Source organism: Somniosus microcephalus, chromosome 13 (assembly GCF_052327205.1).
Source record: "Somniosus microcephalus isolate GS21.2 chromosome 13, FLI_Smic_1.0, whole genome shotgun sequence".
In the NCBI taxonomy this organism is placed as follows: domain Eukaryota; kingdom Metazoa; phylum Chordata; class Chondrichthyes; order Squaliformes; family Somniosidae; genus Somniosus; species Somniosus microcephalus.
The window spans coordinates 188,177,052-188,194,758 of record NC_140999.1 but is presented as its reverse complement, the minus strand read 5'-3'; the positions used below and the strand labels follow the sequence as shown (position 1 = coordinate 188,194,758).

General features: G+C 43.6%; 1 protein-coding gene across 2 annotated transcripts in view; it reads right to left on the bottom strand.

Moving 5' to 3' along the window:
- Nucleotides 1-1,742: 1,742 nt before the first annotated feature.
- The window catches only part of oser1 (oxidative stress responsive serine-rich 1), a 59,360-nt gene continuing 43,395 nt past the window's right edge, over nucleotides 1,743-17,707 (bottom strand). For both annotated transcript variants that reach the window (XM_086005844.1, XM_086005845.1), the window contains 3 exons: nucleotides 9,379-9,488; nucleotides 5,347-5,466; nucleotides 1,743-2,559 (listed from right to left, as the gene is read on the bottom strand). In XM_086005844.1, coding sequence (XP_085861970.1) covers nucleotides 1,845-2,559; nucleotides 5,347-5,466; nucleotides 9,379-9,458 — 915 coding nt within the window. In that variant the 5' untranslated portion in view covers nucleotides 9,459-9,488 and the 3' untranslated portion in view covers nucleotides 1,743-1,844. The remainder of the gene's footprint in view (nucleotides 2,560-5,346; nucleotides 5,467-9,378; nucleotides 9,489-17,707) is intronic.

The following is a 17,707-nucleotide window of genomic DNA, read 5'->3' as shown; positions in this document are numbered from 1 at the left end:
AGAGAGAGAGAAGGGGCGAGAGAGAGAGAAGGGGCGAGAGAGAGAGAAGGGGCGAGAGAGAGAGAAGGGGCGAGAGAGAGAGAAGGGGCGAGAGAGAGAGAAGGGGCGAGAGAGAAGGGGCGAGAGAGAGAGAAGGGGCGAGAGAGAGAGAAGGGGCGAGAGAGAGAGCAGGGGCGAGAGAGAGAGCAGGGGCGAGAGAGAGAGCAGGGGCGAGAGAGAGAGCAGGGGCGAGAGAGAGAGCAGGGGCGAGAGAGAGAGGGAGAGAGAGAAAGAGCAGGGGCGAGAGAGAGAAAGAGCAGGGGTGAGAGAGAGAGGGAGAGAGAGAAAGAGCAGGGGCGAGAGAGAGAAGGGGCGAGAGAGAGAAAGGGCGAGAGAGAAAGAAAGAGAGAGAAAGCAGGGGCGAGAGAGAGAGAGAGGGAGAGAAAGAAAGCGGGAGAGAGAAAATGCAGGAGAGAGATCACCCCAGGCTGAGGTTAGATTTAAAGCCAAGTCTCAGATGGTAAAAGGCATCCTAACTCACTGCCACCCGGCAGTTACAAGTCATTGTGTTCTGATTGGTGAGCTCTGCGGTGGCAAAATGAGGTTTTTTTTGGAAGAAAAGTGTTCTGCTCGGCGAAAACTGATTTTATAAAGAAGCAGAGACCATCTTGGAATCTCAGCAATACAGGAATCAGCTGCGATATACGTACTGCAGGTGGGGCGTTTCATTGGTGCACAATGGAGCCTTTCCACTCTATTTGTACCACTATTGCATACCTTTTTTTAAAAAAGTTTAAAAATGTTAGTGATCACAGCGTACTAGGTACTAAAATTATTATTTTTTTTTTTTAGTTTAGCCATTACAGCAGCTTTATCAATCACAGAATAGATCAGATCAAAATCCTCCTTTGAGGGGGACCAGCTGATTTTACACAGAGCAGAGCATCAAAATGCTAGGCCAGGCAAACTCTTCTTTAAACCACTTTGGTTCAATATGGTACGCGTGCCCCTCTTCTCTACCCAAAAATACCAAGAGGCGGCGTTGGTTCCCAATGCAGTTTCAGCAATTTTGGCCAGCTTCTGGTCAAGCACATTTGCAAGCCGTGTTGAAACTGCAATTTTTGCTTTGCATGCCCAAAGAAAAATCAAAGGAACACATATGGTACGGGTGGCAAAAATCTTGTGCTGTGTTTAGGAAGCTTTAGGATCTAATCTGTTGAAGAAGAGACCCAACTTTCGTAAATAAATTAGAACAGACCAATACTCCTCCTTTTCCCCACCCCTCCCTTGGCTCAGGTGCCACTGGATTTAATACTTAAGGAAATGCGTCAACAGAAATTGCTGTCACGCCGGCACAGCTCCCTCGGTATCACTATAGGTTTAAATTATGTAGCAATGCAGCTTTAAGATTCCAAACCAAGGGCCGTTAAGACTATTTTCTGTTTGAGGAAAATGCACACACAGGTCACTGGCTGCAAGCCCCCACCCCCGGTTTCTTTTTTTGGTAAAACAAAAGATCTCTCTGCTCTACATGTCTTGTGTGAATGCAAGAAATTTTGCTGATCAATTTGACTGCTGATTTTATTATGTAAACAGCTAGCTGCAGACATTTTAAGCCCGTGCCCTAAGAAACACATTAGTCCAACAGCTTCATGTTTTTACTTGTGACTTACACGAAGGCTCCAAACTACATCAAAGGCCAAAAAAAGTGTTTGGGGGGGGGGGGGGGGTGAAATTTCTTTAAAAATCAAATCAAAATCAGGTCTTGCATAATTCCTTTAAGCCAGTATTCCTTCTAACTTTTGTTTTCATTGCAGTCACATTAGTTTGAAAATAAATCGGCCATTGAGGGTCAGATGCTTCTTTTAAGTGTACATCATTTCCGCCATGTGTGACATTTTCTTCGGGATGTACAGGTAATATTCCATATATCCCGAAAGGTCTTCGATCGTGATGTCTTCGACAAATGTCCTGGCCTCCTCGGAGCAGGAACGCGGGGAACCCGAGACCCTGGAGCCCGCCTGAGTTCTTCGGTGAGGCGACGTGTGCCGGCTGGCCTCGGCCGCGTCCCTCTCGCACTCCGATATGACGCTGCGGAGCCCGGTGAAGGAGTACACCTCGACGTCTTGCCACCGCTTGCAGCGGCACTCCTTCTCCTTCCGCGAGCAGTGACACGGGTCGGTCTGGTGAAGCTTCGACAGGGACTGGAAGTCGGAGGTGGGCTTGGACACCTGGCTCGACTCCAGGGCCGCCACCGCCAGCTTCGGAGACTCGGGCGGGGAGCTGCTGCGAGATTCGGTGCCGCTTCCGCCAGCGGACTCTTCTGAAGACTCCAGCGAGAAGACGGTGGGAACTTTAGCACCGAACACAGCTTCAGACTGTCCGGCTTTGCAGCACTCTTTCAGAGGCTGGACGGCAAGGCCCTGGTAAGCCTCTGTTTGGTTGCTGTGTTTCACCTGACAGCTGGCTGCAGGAGGTGCAGAACTGCAATACGTAAATTTAGGAGGATGAAGAATTGGCGATTTGGAACGTCTTCTGCGCTGGGTTCTGATGGCGCCCCGTGCTGGCTTTCTGGTAGAGCTGTATATTTTTTTTGCGGGAGTGGGTAAGAGGACAGAGAAAAAGGGAAAAAAAAGTTACTATTTCGAACAGCTGGCTTTACTTGGTTAGTGGGTGAAAGCTCCAAAGTCCTAAAATCTAAAAAAAAGAGTCTGCCCAAATTAGTTCAAGACACACTGAAAATGCAACAGTGTTAGTGGAAAATCCGCACAAGACAGCTTTGGATAAAGACAACCTTTTCATTTGTTTGATAACATCACTCCATTTCCACTTTTAACATACTCCTAAACAGGCAGACAGGACATCAGTGAATTGTCTCATCTGAAGGATGACCTCTCTGAATGCACTGGAGTGTCGGCCTACATTGTGTGCTCAAATTCTGAGTCGGGGCTTCTTGAGCCTATAACCGCCTGACCACAGGACAAAAGTTTGACCAAATGAGCCAAGCGGACGTTCACCAGCCGCACCCTCATCATTGCTGCTTTGCAATGGCCCAAAGGGCTTGGCATACAGCCTTTGGAGGTGGCTCACCTTCGGATTCCTGGTCCCTGTGGGTGGGCAGGCAGGCACCTGCCCGGCAGCTCGACTTGTCATATCATTGCAAGGGAAGTTTCCCAGTTCCACATTTGGTTGACTGAGAACCTACGACAGAAGGGCTTACCAGCAGCACCAAAGATTAGCTGCGTGGCTGCTCATTTATCTTTTGCTTAAGGGAGGGAGGGAAATGGAAGAACAGATGGACGGACCTGCATTTCTACAGCGTCATTCACGTCCTCGGGACGTCCCAAATCACTTTTGAAGTGAAGTCACTGTTGTAATGTAGGGAAACTCAGCAGCTAATTTGCACACAGCAAGCTCCCACGAACAGCAACGCAACAACGACCAGATAATCTGTTTTGGTGGTGTTGGTTAAGGGATAAACCAGCTCCAAAGTAATAATGAGCAGTGAGTCCACTCACTCGATTTTAAAAAAGAGTTCTGTTTAGAGGAATTTTCAACACCGAAGCGCAAAAGGCAGAAGGGCTGCACTCAAATGGGGTGTAAAATGGCAGTCTGTCAGGTATACAAATGCAAGTCCTTTCGACACCCCCATTAAAAATCCAAACCAGTTAACAAAAAAAAGTTGGTTCTAGCCAGTAGTCTGCACTACGAACAGTGATGTTTCCTGCACCCTTGTGGTTTATACAGGCAATCTCGTCATAGGTGGGATTTTTTTTACAGACAGAGGCAGCTCGCACTACACAGTGGAGAGGGTTACTCAAGTTTGCTTCTTCTCCTCACGTGGTATAAAAGAGCTGAATGTCGAGGACACTCGCGCACTCTCATTCAGGTCAGGGATCACCATGTCCACATAACGAGAGAGAGCAGAAACAAGCACAGGGTTTAAAACGGAGTGCAAATATTCAATTTATTGATTACTTGTTAGTCATTAATGCCGAGGATGCAATGAAAACTCAACAGCAGAAAGGACTTTGCGCTTAAAGCAGCGATACCGAATAAAACCGCACAAGGGCCTTTAATGTCCTGTAATGTCCTAGGGTGCTTCACGGTGGAGGTCATTGAGAGCAGAGTGAAAAGAGGGACGTTTTAGGAACATAGGAACAGGAGGAGGCCATTTTGCTCCTTGACCCTGTTCTGCCATTCAGTGAGATCCTGGCTGATCTGCGACCTAACTCCACATAACCGCCTTTGGCCCATATACCTTAAGTTAACAAAAAGCTATCAATCTCAGATTTAAAATTAACAAATGACCTATCAATTGCTGTTTGCGGAAGAGAGTTCCAAACTTCTACCACCCTTTGTGTGCTGAAGGGTTTCCTAATTTCACTCCTGAAAGGTCTGGCTCTAATTTTTTAGACTCTGCCCCCTCGTCCTAGACTCCCCAACCAGCGGAAATAGTTTCTCTCTACTGACCCCATCTGTCCCCCTTAATACCTTGAAAACTTCGATCAAATCACCCCATAACCATCTAAATTCCAGGGAATACAACCATAGTTTGCGTAATCTCTCATCATATCAGGCAGATTTTGAAGCTGGCAAGATATAGCAAGGCGGAAGAGATTCTTCATACTGCTTATGGTTCTCTTCCCCCTGCCCCTTCTCATGTGGCCTTTAGATTTGCTGTTTGGAGCATCTCTGCATGGTTTGCCCAACACTGGGATGCTGCTAAAGCTGGGACTCGGTTAGAATACTAAACGAAAGGGCTCTATAAAAGTTACAGTTCACAGAAACCCCACAGTGCAGATAGAGGCCATTTCGGCCCATCGAGCCTGCACCGACACATATCCCACCCGATCCCCGTAACCCCTACACCAACACATATCCCACCCTATCCCCGTAACCCCACGTATTTAATCCCCCTAACACTAAGGGTCAATTTATCATAGCCAATCAACCTAACCCGCATATCTTTGGACTGTGGGAGGAAACCGGAGCACCCGGAGGAAACCCACGCAAACACGGGGAGAATGTGCAAACTCCACACAGACAGTCACCCGAGGCCGGATTCGAACCCGGGTCCCTGGCGCTGTGAGGCAACAGTGCTAACCACTATGCCACCGTGCTGCCATAGTGGTTTTACTACAACTATTGGTTCTGTAGTTTCCTCCTCAAAACCCAAGAGAGATGCTGAGCTCTGGCAACCCTTCAGTCGTAAGGGAAATTTCAGCTGAACTGTCGAATATTTAGAACATCATCGAACTACAGACTAGAACCGGCTTAGTGAACGGGCTTTCAGTAATGTCAGGCAGAATTGTGGACACATTCGATCCAAATTTACTTAATCAATGTTGAGTATCAGCTGCTTACCCGTGCCAGCTTTCTTTGGAAGAACACGCTGTCCTGGGTTTAGCTCCATCGGGGCTGCCACGCATGGATGTCCTTGAAGTTGTTGTTTCGCTATTTATGCGGACTGATGCAGGTGCAGCACTGTAAACGGAAACACACACAAAGGCAATGTTAAGATTCTAGCTCGCTCCAGATACTTTCGCTCTCGTGCCCAACAAAAGTTAGCTTCCAAAGGCAAGCCCTACGTACTGAAACTAATCTGGGATCGTGAGTAACGAACCCTTTTACTGGTGAGGTATACACGGGAAACGATGCAAGTTACCTTTGTCTATACGTGATGTCTCTGACTAGTAGAGAGACAACATGGACAGACCCTACAGGGTAAAACTGTGCGAGGTGCAGGGAGCACACCAACATGCACTAACCCAGGGAGGTAGCTCATAAAATGTACCCTAATATTTCAAAGCTAGAACTTGAAATGAAGCAAAATTAAAAAATAGCAGCCGATTTAATCATTGCAACAATTAACTTGTAATCCTCTTTCAGCATAAACAAGCTGATAGATCTCTAATGTAACACTTAGCTTGTATCAAATAGCTGTGATTGAGGGATTTTACACAATGTTAGATGGCAAAATGCTTTACTATCCCCAACTTGCTAATTGCCTGTCAAAATAGGAATACACAAAGATAAATCATTGCTACTGGCTGCAGCAATACTTCCCTTGTTTTGAAGTTTGCACCAAGACAGAGGAAGATCAAAAAGGCATCTCTCACAAATAATGTTGTCAATTACAAATAGGAAAGAGAAAGAGAAAAAGAAAGAAAGAGAAAAAGAAAGAGAAAAAGAAAGAAAGAGAAAAAGAAAGAGAAAAAGAAAGAAAGAGAAAAAGAAAGAGAAGAGAAAAAAAGAGAAAAAGAGAAAAAGAAAAAGAGAAAAAGAAAGAGAAAAAGAAAGAAAGAGAAAAGGAAAGAAAAAGGAAAGAGAAAAAAAGAGAAAAAGAAAGAGAAAAAGAAAAAGAAAAAGAAAGAAAGAGAAAAAGAAAGAAAGAGAAAAAGAAAGAGAAAGAGAAAAAGAAAGAGAAAGAGAAAAAGAAAGAAAGAGAAAAAGAAAAAGAAAGAAAGAGAAAAGGAAAGAAAAAGGAAAGAGAAAAAGAGAAAAAGAAAAAGAAAAAGAAAAAGAGAGAAAAAGAAAGAAAGAGAAAAAGAGGAGAAAAAGAGGAGAAAAAGAAAGAGAAAAAGAAAGAGAAAAAGAAAGAGAAAAAGAGAAAAAGAAAGAGAAAAAGAAAAAGAAAGAAAGAGAAAAAGAAAGAAAGAGAAAAAGAGAAAAAGAAAAAGAGAAAGAAAGAGAAAAAGAAAGAGAAAAAGAAAGAAAGAGAAAAGGAAAAAAGGAAAGAGAAAAAAGAGAAAAAGAAAGAGAAAAAGAAAAAGAGAGAAAAAGAAAGAAAGAGAAAAAGAAAGAGAAAAAGAGGAGAAAAAGAAAGAGAAAAAGAAAGAGAAAAAGAAAGAGAAAAAGAAAGAGAAAAAGAAAGAGAAAAAGAAAGAGAAAAAGAGAAAAAAAGAGAAAAAGAAAAAGAGAAAAAGAAAGAGAAAAAGAGAAAAAGAAAAAGAAAGAGAAAAAGAAAGAAAAAGAAAGAGAAAAAGAAAGAGAAAAAGAGAGAAAAAGAAAGAAAAAGAAAAAGAAAGAGAAAGAGAAAAAGAGAGAAAGAAAGAGAAAAAGAAAGAGAAAAAGAGAAAAAGAGAAAAAGAGAAAAAGAAAGAGAAAAAGAAGAGAAAAAGAAAGAGAAAGAGAAAAAGAGAAAAAGAGAAAAAGAAAGAGAAAAAGAAGAGAGAGAAAAAGAGAAAAAAGAAAAAGAAAGAGAAAAAGAAAGAAAAAGAAAGAGAGAAAGAAAAAGAAAGAGAAAAAGAAAGAAAAAGAAAGAGAAAAAGAAAGAGAAAAAGAGAAAAAGAGAAAAAGAGAGAGAAAAAGAAAGAAAAAGAAAGAGAAAAAGAGAGAAAAAGAAAGAGAAAAAGAAAGAGAAAAAGAGAAGAGAGAGAAAAAGAAAGAAAAAGAGAAAAAAAGAGAAAAAGAAAGAGAAAAAGAGAAAAAGAAAGAGAAAAAGAGAAAAAGAGAAAAAGAAAAAGAGAAAAAGAAAGAGAAAAAGAGAAAAAGAAAAAGAGAAAAAGAAAGAGAAAAAGAAAGAAAGAGAAAAAGAAAGAAAGAGAAAAAGAAAGAGAAAAAGAAAGAGAAAAAGAAAGAGAAAAAGAAAGAGAAAAAGAAAGAGAAAAAGAAAGAGAAAAAGAGAGAAAGAGAGAAAAAGAGAAAAAGAGAGAAAAAGAAAGAGAAAAAGAAAAAGAGAAAAAGAGAGAAAAAGAGAAAAAGAGAGAAAAAGAGAAAGAGAAAAAGAAAGAGAAAAAGAAAAAGAGAAAAAGAGAGAAAAAGAGAAAAAGAGAAAGAGAAAAAGAAAGAGAAAAAGAGAAAAAGAGAAAAAAAGAAAGAGAAAAAAAGAAAAAGAGAAAAAGAAAGAGGAGAAAAAGAAAAAAAGAGAAAAAGAGAAAAAGAAAGAGAAAAAGAAAAAGAGAAAAAGAAAGAGAAAAAGAAAGAGAAAAAGAAAGAGAAAAAGAAAGAGAAAAAGAGAGAAAAAGAGAAAAAGAAAGAGAAAAAGAGAAAAAGAGAAAAAGGAAGAAAAAGAAAGAGAAAAAGAAAGAGAAAGAGAAAAAGAAAGAGAAAAAGAGAAAAAGAAAGAGAAAAAGAAAGAAAAAGAAAGAGAAAAAGAGAAAAAGAAAGAGAAAAAGAAAAAGAAAAAGAGAAAAAGAAAGAAAGAAAGAGAAAAAGAAAGAGAAAAAGAGAGAAAGAGAGAAATCGAGAGCTGCTAGGCTGTGTTTGGGACTGAGGCCCTTGTCTCAGGGCTCGAACCCCAGGAGAACTCTGTAGCAGGCTGCATAGCCACTGCAGGTCATGAACCCTGCAGGCACCCGAGGGGGCTAGTTGGAAAAGTCATGAGCTGTCAGGACGATAAAGCAGAGTCCAGCCACACCACTTGTGCTGGTTCCTAGATCAGAGTGCCACCTGAACAGTGGGATATCCGTTAGGCCCTGCAGACCTTGACTGATGGCACCCCAAAGCTCTCAGAAGCCAGTTTCCATCGCTCTCACCAAACAGACCCCAAAGCACGAAGGGCAGTAATTGAAGAATCCACTTTGGATACAATGACTGGTCTGGAGGCTTCTCGGTCAGTGAGTACAGATGGCACCACTCGCCCCAGGTAGCATTGCATGGTGTTGAATCCTTCTTGTATTTTGGCACTGATGGTGATATTCGACTCTGCTATTTGTCTTGGGTCCTATGAGATGATCCACAGTGCCTCCATGGAAGTGTGGCGATCATCCCTTCTCCTATTCAGAGAATGACCCCCGAGATCAGGTCCTATAGGCTCAGAAACCAGGGTTTGTTTTCTGCAACCTCTACTCCCCAGTGAGATCCCTCCTTCACCTCTGCCATTGAGGGTAATGAGTGAAGGAGTGCTACATGCATACTGCAAGGAAGAGTCAGAGAGCAGGTAGCTTACCTTGGCTGCTCTGGCGAGGTCATTAAATTTTTTTCCTGCACTGTAAAGGAATCCTGGGGGGTCAGGAAGGTGGCATTCACTGCTACAGCCACCTCACTCCAATGGATCTCTGGCTCTCGACCCCAAGCAGTTCAATGTTCCTGTACAGTTTCCCCTTTAGAAGGACATTCAAGTCAGAATCCCGGACATTAGCTGCTCTTCTTTTGCCCTTTGCTGCTATCCTTGTTGCTCAAGTTGTTTACTACCTCCAGTGCTGCCATTGCCCCTTTAAGCAGTAGGTTTTATATCCCGCTACTGCATCAGCTCTCTGACTCTCCTCCAGTGACTTGATGGCCCCCAATCTGGCACACGTTCAGGGCTCGTGTAGTGGCCAACTCCCCTCCAGCACAGATGTGCTGCACACCACCAGGATTCCCCTTGAAGGGCTAGCAGTAACACAGCAAGGTCAGACAATGAGATGAATGGGTGATATGCATGCACCACCACTAACTGCTGTCTGGACTCACCGCTGCGAATCTACTTTAAGTTTTTTGAACGCCATCTGCAGGCTTTCCTCATCCTCACCACCTTTGCCCTCAGATTCCATGTTGGGACAAACAGCTTGGGTAGATGCTATCTGTAACAGAGAATACAAAGACACTTTCAATTTTGGACCAGTTCGAAGTACATTCGAAAAATAATACGTTTTGCATTTTCAAAAGACTTCCAAAAATCAATGGGAAAAAATGTTACACAGATTACAAATGCCAATATATTAATCCCTCACCCAATTAAATTCAGAACTTTGAAATAAAATTAAGTTAGCCAAAGTCAAACTTGGCAAAAGAATTCTCTTCCCTGCCAAACACAGTCGAGATGCAGATCCTCAAATTTTTCCTGGAATTTAAGATTTATTAATTACTGATTTTCAGACTGGATCTGCATGATTGCCAATCAAATGTTGTGCTGTGTGCCATTTTCAGCTGCTCAGATCCTTGCCAATACATCAAAAGAACATTTATATAGAACTAAATCCTTTTTGGATTTTTACAAAGTGACTAGGTAACTAGGCGCACAAAACTTTGAGTAAAGTCCCGCATCACTCCTGTGCTCACCGACCTACATTGGCTCCCAGTCCTCTAATTTAAAATTCTCATTCTCATGTTCAAATCCCTTTATGACCTCACTACCTCTGTAAACTCCTCCAGCCCGACAACCTTCCGAGAACTCTGCATTCCTCCAACTCTGGTCTCAAGTGCGCCCCCACTCCTTTTGCCCTACCATTGCACCAGTTGCTGAAGGTAAGCATGCAGGTGCAGCAGGCGGTTAAGAAGGCAAATGGTATGTTGGCCTTCATAGCGAGAGGATTAGAGTACAGGAACAAGGATGTCTTGCTGCAGTTGTACAGGGCCTTGGTGAGACCACACCTTGAGTATTGTGTGCAGTTTTGGTCATATATATATATAGAACATATATATCAGAAACGCTGCCTACGGAGGGCACGGACCATCATCAAAGACCCTACCCACCCCAGCCACAGTCTGTTCGCCCTCCTACCATCTGGAAGACGCTACAGATGCATTCGCAGCCGTACGACCAGATTTAGGAACAGCTTCTTTCCCAGGGCTGTCATCCTACTGAACTCCACAAATAAACACTAAAGCCTGCACATCTGCCGATGCACTTTATTATGGTCATATTTATGCTAATATATATGTACAAATGTATGTTGAAATGTTTAAGTGTCCTAATCCAAATTGTACACTCTCGGGAGCCGCAAGCCTACATTTCGTTGTACTGCACTTGTGCACTAACAATGACAATAAAAGTTGATTTGATTTTTGATTTGATTTGATTTGATTTATCTGAGGGAGGATGTTCTTGCCATGGAGGGAGTGCAGCGAAGATTCACCAGACTGATACCTGGGATGGCAGGAATGACGTATGAGGAGAGATTGGGTCGATTGGGCTTATACTCGCTGGAGTTTAGAAGAATGAGAGGGGATCTCATTGAAACTTATAAAATTCTAACAGGACTGGACAGACTAGATGCTGGAAGGATGTTCCCGATGGCGGGGGAGTCCAGAACCAGGGGCCGCAGTCTAAACATAAGGGGTAAGCCATTTAGGACAGAGATGAGGAGGAATTTCTTCACCCAGAGAGTGGTGAACCTGTGGAATTCTCTACCACAGAAGGCAGTAGAGGCCAATTCATTAAATATATTCAAGAAGGAGTTGGATATATTTCTTAAGGCTAAAGGGATCAAGGGATCAAGGGATATGGGGAGAAGGCAGGGACAGGGTACTGAGTTTGGATGATCAGCCATGATCTCATTGAATGGCGGAGCAGGCTCGAGGGGCTGAATGGCCTACTCCTGCTCCTATCTTCTATGTTTCTATTGGTGGCTGTGCCTTCAGCTGTCTAGGCCCTAATTTCTAGAATTCCCTTCTTAATCCTCTCCTCCTTTAAGACCCTTTTTGAAACCTATCTTTTGACCAAGCTTTTAGCCACCCCCCTCCTAATATCCCCCTCTTTGGCTTGGTGCCAATTTTTGTTTGATCATGCTTCTACGAATCAGCTTGGAACTTTTTCTATGTTAAAGGTGCTATAAAAATGCAAGTTGTGTAAATTTGAAAAGAACAACTTTTGATGGTCTTTGAAGTTTTGGTGCCATCATGTGGCCAACAAAATGTACAGCAGTTCAAAAGGATCTGGCTGCTGTCAGCACCAATTGCAACCACACGAAAGGATAACTCCAGGGCATTTGAAATTCACTTTTTACACCAAATGACTATTTAGGACCACAATAAGGGAACTGGATATATAATTGAATAGGAAATATTTTCAGGGCTAGTGGGAAAGAGTCGGGGAGTGGGACTAATTGGAGAGCTCGTTCAGAGAGCCGGCACAGGCACGATGGGCCGAATGGCCTCCTTCTGTGCTGTATGTTCCTATGATTCAATTAATGACATTCAGCCTGTAAGCCATGCTGCCTCAATACTGATGTAACATAGGCTAGATATGAAGGAAACTGGGGAAATCTTTATTAAGAGAAAAGAAAATGAGTAGTGATTTTAATTGAAGGCAGTGTTTTTTGTAAAAACATTCTTTCTATACGTATTGAGGCTGTGTCGTCCAGGTTCATGTCCCATTTAAAGTTATAATCCCCTCCCTCCATTCAAGGAAACCTCTTTAACCACAACAGCTTTAACATCAAGAAGTGCCCCAAGTTGCTTCACAAAATCAGGCAGGAGGATGGAAGAGGAGAGGAATTCAGACCAGAGCAAGGATCAGGGAGTTAAGGAGGTGGCAGCCAAACAGATTTTAAAAGCAGACTTTGCAAGAAGTGTATGGTTAAAAAGAAAAGACGAGAACTTGAGCGCGCAAAAGTGAGAAGGTTCAAGGATCTCCCACTGCTGGTGGAACCGAGGGAGGGGGAGATCAGTCAGAAAAGTGCAAGATGTGAGCAGGGCCATGAGGCTGCAGAACATTTCCAAGATGGGGCAATTGAGGGATTTTTAAATGAGCATTTTGAAATAACTGGAAGCTGGTGCAGGCGAGTGAGGATAGGGGCGATAGGAGAGCTGGACAATGGAATTCTGAATAAGATGCAGGTTACATAGTGTGGAACCAGGCTCTGTGGAATACTTGAGCATAGAGATGAAGGAGGCTTGGATGAGGGGGTTTAGCCACAGCGGGGTTGGGGGGAGATAGCTGGAAAATCCAGGTAAGGGCAATAGTGCAGAGGTAGATGAACTGGATGTGGGATATGAAGCTCAGCTCAGGGTCAAATGGCACACAGAGGTTGCGCACCCTCAGGTTCATTCTCGGGTATCAGCTCGGAAGGTGGACGAGATCAGGCGAGAGCTCAATAGGGTGGCTTGAGCCTTGCAAATGTTGAGCAGCAAAACGTTCTGGTTCATCCAGGGTGGTGACAGTCAGTTGAAAAGGACATCAGATGTGGACTTGATGGCTGGCGGATTTTAAGGCAAGACATCATTGGCATGATGTCATATGTAAACTGACCCTGAATTGAAAGCTTATGGATAATGTTAGAGAGGCAACATATAAATATACAGATAGGAGGGGGCCAAGGATGGAGCCTTAAGGCACACCAGGGTGACTCTGCAGGCACAGGAGGAGAAACCATTGCAGGAGATGTTCTGGTTATATTGGGACAATTAGGAATAGAACCAAACATCCGAGATGCCTTAGAGCTAGACCATGAAGGTGGTGTGGTGCACGAGGGAAGTATGGTTGACCACAAGTCAAACATCAAGGAGCAATAATCCACCATAGCTGCAATCACAGGACTGTGACCAAGACTTTAACTAGGTTGGTCTTGGTGCTGTTGGCAGGGCAGAACCCAGACTAAAGAGGGAATGGTGGCAAATTGTTATAAAACCGGGAGAGGTTGAAGTTATACAAAATGCGCATTGAACGGAGAGAAAGTACGTCGAGGAACACTGGTTCAAACTCATGAGAAGTCATTGTAGCACCATGTCAGGAAGCTCTTCACAAAATCACTTGGGAGTTGTCTTCTGGATAGAGGTGAAAATCCTGGAATCATTTCAGAAACAGTTGAAACTGAGGGGGGGGGGGGTTGTATGCACTTTTGGATTGGACAAAATAAAATAGGTGGAATGACCTTTGCCATCGATAACTATCCTATGTTCTAAGGGGGGAGGGAGATTACAAAAAATATAAGGCACACTACAAGGCTCACATGATTGACATTTTGCCATCTTAACACTAAGCCATTACCCTTTGATACAGTGTGACATTAAGTGCCGCACAGTTACAGCAAGGGGCCATCGCTACATTTACATGACGGCTATAGAAAGGTTAAAAAATGTTACTATATCGCAGTGATTTAGGGAGATCAAAATAAGGAAATGATGCAGCCACTGAAACAAAGAGTATCTATTTCCAAGTAAATGTTTCCCTCTCAAAGGCTAACAGTTGACAATGGAGAGAGTTGTGTACGTGAACAAAGTTACTCATTTTAACTGCACGGACAGCAGATTAATAGTTACGGGGCTGGCGAGTTCAATCCTAAACAGGAGCCTTTGAAAAAACCAGTCAGCCAGAAACAGCTGCCCATCAATCGTTAAATAACAGCCGGCAACCGAGCTTGCTTGCGATCTGGACTAACCGAACGTTAATGGAAACAGATTTCAGTGAAAGAAGGAAACAGACAGTCCTAATCGAAGAAAGCTCAGCACCAATGAATGGTCGTGTTGTATTACAGGCAGTGGTCAGACGCCAGGACACGCGCAAGGTCACTATACGGCTTATATGCAAGCCCCTTTCTTTCTCGATCCCCGAGAGTGCATGGCTTTCTGCACATCCTCATTGCCAGTTGAATTTGCAATGTTAGTAATGACCGGATAGGACAGTCGGCTTTTTGCCAACATTAAAAAGTTATTAAAAACAAAAAGCGTGCAAGCTGACATCCTGAGGTCGTCTCGCACTACTAAAGACTTGTATTTATACAGCGCCTATCCTGACCTAAGGGCATTCCAAAGCACTTTACAGCCAATTAAGTACTTTTTGAAGTGTAGTCACTGTTGTAATGAAGCGAACACAGCAGCCAATTTCCACACAGCAAGCTCCCACACACAGCAATGTGATAATGACCAGAAAATCTGTTTTAGTGATGTTGGTTGAGGGATAAATATTGGCCAGGACACCGGGGAGAAATCACCGGTTCTTCTTCAAAATAGTGCCCTGGGATCTTTTATGCTGACGCGGCCTCGATTCAATGTCTCATCCGAAAGACGGCACCTCTGACAGTGCAGCACTCCCTCAGTACTGCACTGGAGTGTCAGCCTGGATTTTTGTGCTCAAGTCTCTGGGCATGGGACTGTGAACCCACAACCGTCGGACTCAGGGGCCAGCATGCTACCCACTGAGCCAAAGCTGACACCGACCAAATTCACAGCTGTCAAATTTACAACCTCGCTCGCCAGTAACTCTGTAGTTTTCGTGTTGACAATACGAAAACCAAATTGGGTTCATGCAAAACAGCAGCAGAATGAAGCACAAAGATTGGAGTTATCCTGTGTTGCTCTCCCCCGCCCCCTACCCACCACCCCAAAATGAATAGCAGAGGACCCAACTTGAATATCTTTCACTATTCCTCTCTCCAGTTTTTTTCTGAACTAGTGAGCCAGTATCAAAAAATAAAAATCCTCAGCAACTCAAAATCACTGATGATTTGACAGACTTAGAATTCTAAGAGTCTGTCAGGGGGTGTCTAGCTCTTAAGAACCACCCATCATAGATCATGAAAACTATGCTGGCATAACAAAACTGCAAGTAATTGAGCAGTTTTCAAAAGATTTTTGTCCTATTTAGAATCATAGAATGATACAGCACAGAAGGAGGCCATTCGGCCCATCGTGCCTGTGCCGGCTCTTTGAAAGAGCTCTCCGATTAGTCCCACTCCCCCCTGCTCTTTCCTCATAGCCCTACAATGTTTTCCCTTCAAGTATTTATCCAATTCCCCTTTGAAAGTTACTATTGAATCTGCTTCCACCGCCCTTTCAGGCAGCGCGTTCCGGATCACAACAACTCTCTGCGTAATTTAAAAAAAACTCATATCGCCTCTGGTTCTTTTGCCAACTGTAGTGTCCAACTTAAAAGGCCAGTATTGCATTTGCTAAAAATCTCTCTCACCATTATCTGGTCATTTATCGCACTGCTGTTTGTGGGAGCTTGCTGTGCGCAAATTGGCCACCACGTTCCCTACATTACAACAGGGACCACACGGCAAAAGGACTTCATTGGCTGTAAAGCGCTTTGGGACGTCCCAAGCTCATGAAAGTTGCTGTATAAATGCAAGTCTCTCTTTTTCTTTCTGTTCGGAGTTCTAGCAAAGGCTCTGATGTGCCTTCAATAACCACAAAACTAGAAGTTATAGACTTTAACAAGTTGGCTTTTAATCACTAAGATCAGAGCTAACATCTCAACACACCGACTGGCTCACAGGAATGAGTCATACAGATCCAGAGATCTTTAAGTAAGAGAAGTCAGGGGCGGAGCCAAGAGCCAAGACCTGGAACCTTCCAGGTTAGTCAGGAAAGAGGAAGTGAAACTATACACCGTGTGGGGGAGGGTAATATACATGAGTGCAAAACGGATACAGGCAAGGCAAAGAGATTTCATTACAGGCTCCATACCCGTCACTAACCCCTCCGCTCTCCCCCCAGAAGCTGCCCCACCTGCTGAGCATTGCCAGCGCTTTTTGTTTCTATTTCAGATTTCCAGCATCCGTATTTTTTTTTTTTATTGGCTTTTTGTTAATATTTTTCTAACCTGAAACAGTTCCAAGTTATTTGTATTTATTATTTCAGCTTACAGAGGATTAAAACCGAACACACGTCAGTCGGGGCCTCAGTGGACAGAACTCTGATGTTTATCCACTTTATGCAGTATTCAGTTGTAGCCACTGGGTAGCACTGTGCGGAAGCGTAGTGCTGTAAATTCACCATTGCTCCATAGCTCCACCAACTGGCAATTGCAACTGTGGCTTTCAAACCATTCTGTATGGGATGCCCTGCGTGTATTGACTCACTCCCAGGGAGTGGAACTTTTAAAATAGTGTGCGAGCTGCCAAAAGAACAGTGCAGAAAATACCTCAGCAGGTTCGTCAACATCTGCAAAAAAAGTAAACATTGTGTGCGTGTACCCTTCTACAGAACAAGTGACTACACTTCAAAATTACATCATTGGTTGTAAAGCGCATTGGGACGTCCGGTGGTCGTGAAAGGCGCTATAGAAATGCAAGTCTTCTTTTCTTTAACTGAAAACCAAAAGATAACCCAACCTATTAAATTGAAGGTGTGGAAATTAAGCTATACCTGTATCTATGTCCTATTATATTTGGCCAATTCTACAACCGGTGCGATCATTAACGGCCATATGATTTGGTTTTGATAGAGTAATTAAGGAGAAACTGTTTCCAATGGCAGAAGGGTCAGTAACCAGAGGACACAGGTTTAAGGTGATTGGCAAAAGAACCAGAGGCGACACGAGGGAACATTTTTTTAACTTTACACAGCAAGTTGTGGTGATCTGGAACGTGCTGCCTGAAAGGGAGCAGATTCAATAGTAACATGCAAGAGAGAATCGGATAAATACTCGAAGGGAAAAAAATTACAGGGCTTTGGGGAAAGAGCAGAGGAGTGGGATTAACTGGAGAGCTCTACTAAAGAGCCGGCACAGGCACGATGGGCCCAATGGCCCCCTTCTGTGCTGTATCATGATTCTATTCGTCGAGGGTGGGTGGCAGCGAAGGGGAGTGGGGAAAGAGGAAGAGGCAGATATTCCTGTCACTGAAAGGAAGTTAATGGGTTGAATGACCTCCAAACTGCTCGAGAGAGAGAGAGAGAGAGAGAAAAGCAGGACCCTACGAAATGATGTAAAAGATCATTTCAGTGAGGCAATGAAGAGACATTAGAAGTGAAGAGGGAGTGTAGCAAAGATTCACCAGACTGATTCCTGGGATGGCAGACTGGATGCAGGGAGGATGTTTCCCCTGGCTGGGGGGGTCTAGAATGAGGGGTCACAGTCTCAGGATACAGGGTAGAACATTTAGGACTGAGAGAAGGAGAAATTTCTTCACTCAGAGAGTGGTGAACCTGTGGAATTCTCTACCACAGAAGGCGGTGGAGGCCAAGTCACTGAATATATTTAAGAAGGAGATCGATAGATTTCTAGACACAAAAGGCATCAAGGGGTATGGGGAGAGAGCGGGAATATGGTATTGAGAGAGGATCAGCCATGATCATAGTGAATGGCGGAGCAGGCTCGAATGGCCGACTAGCCTACTCCTGCTCCTATTTTTCTATG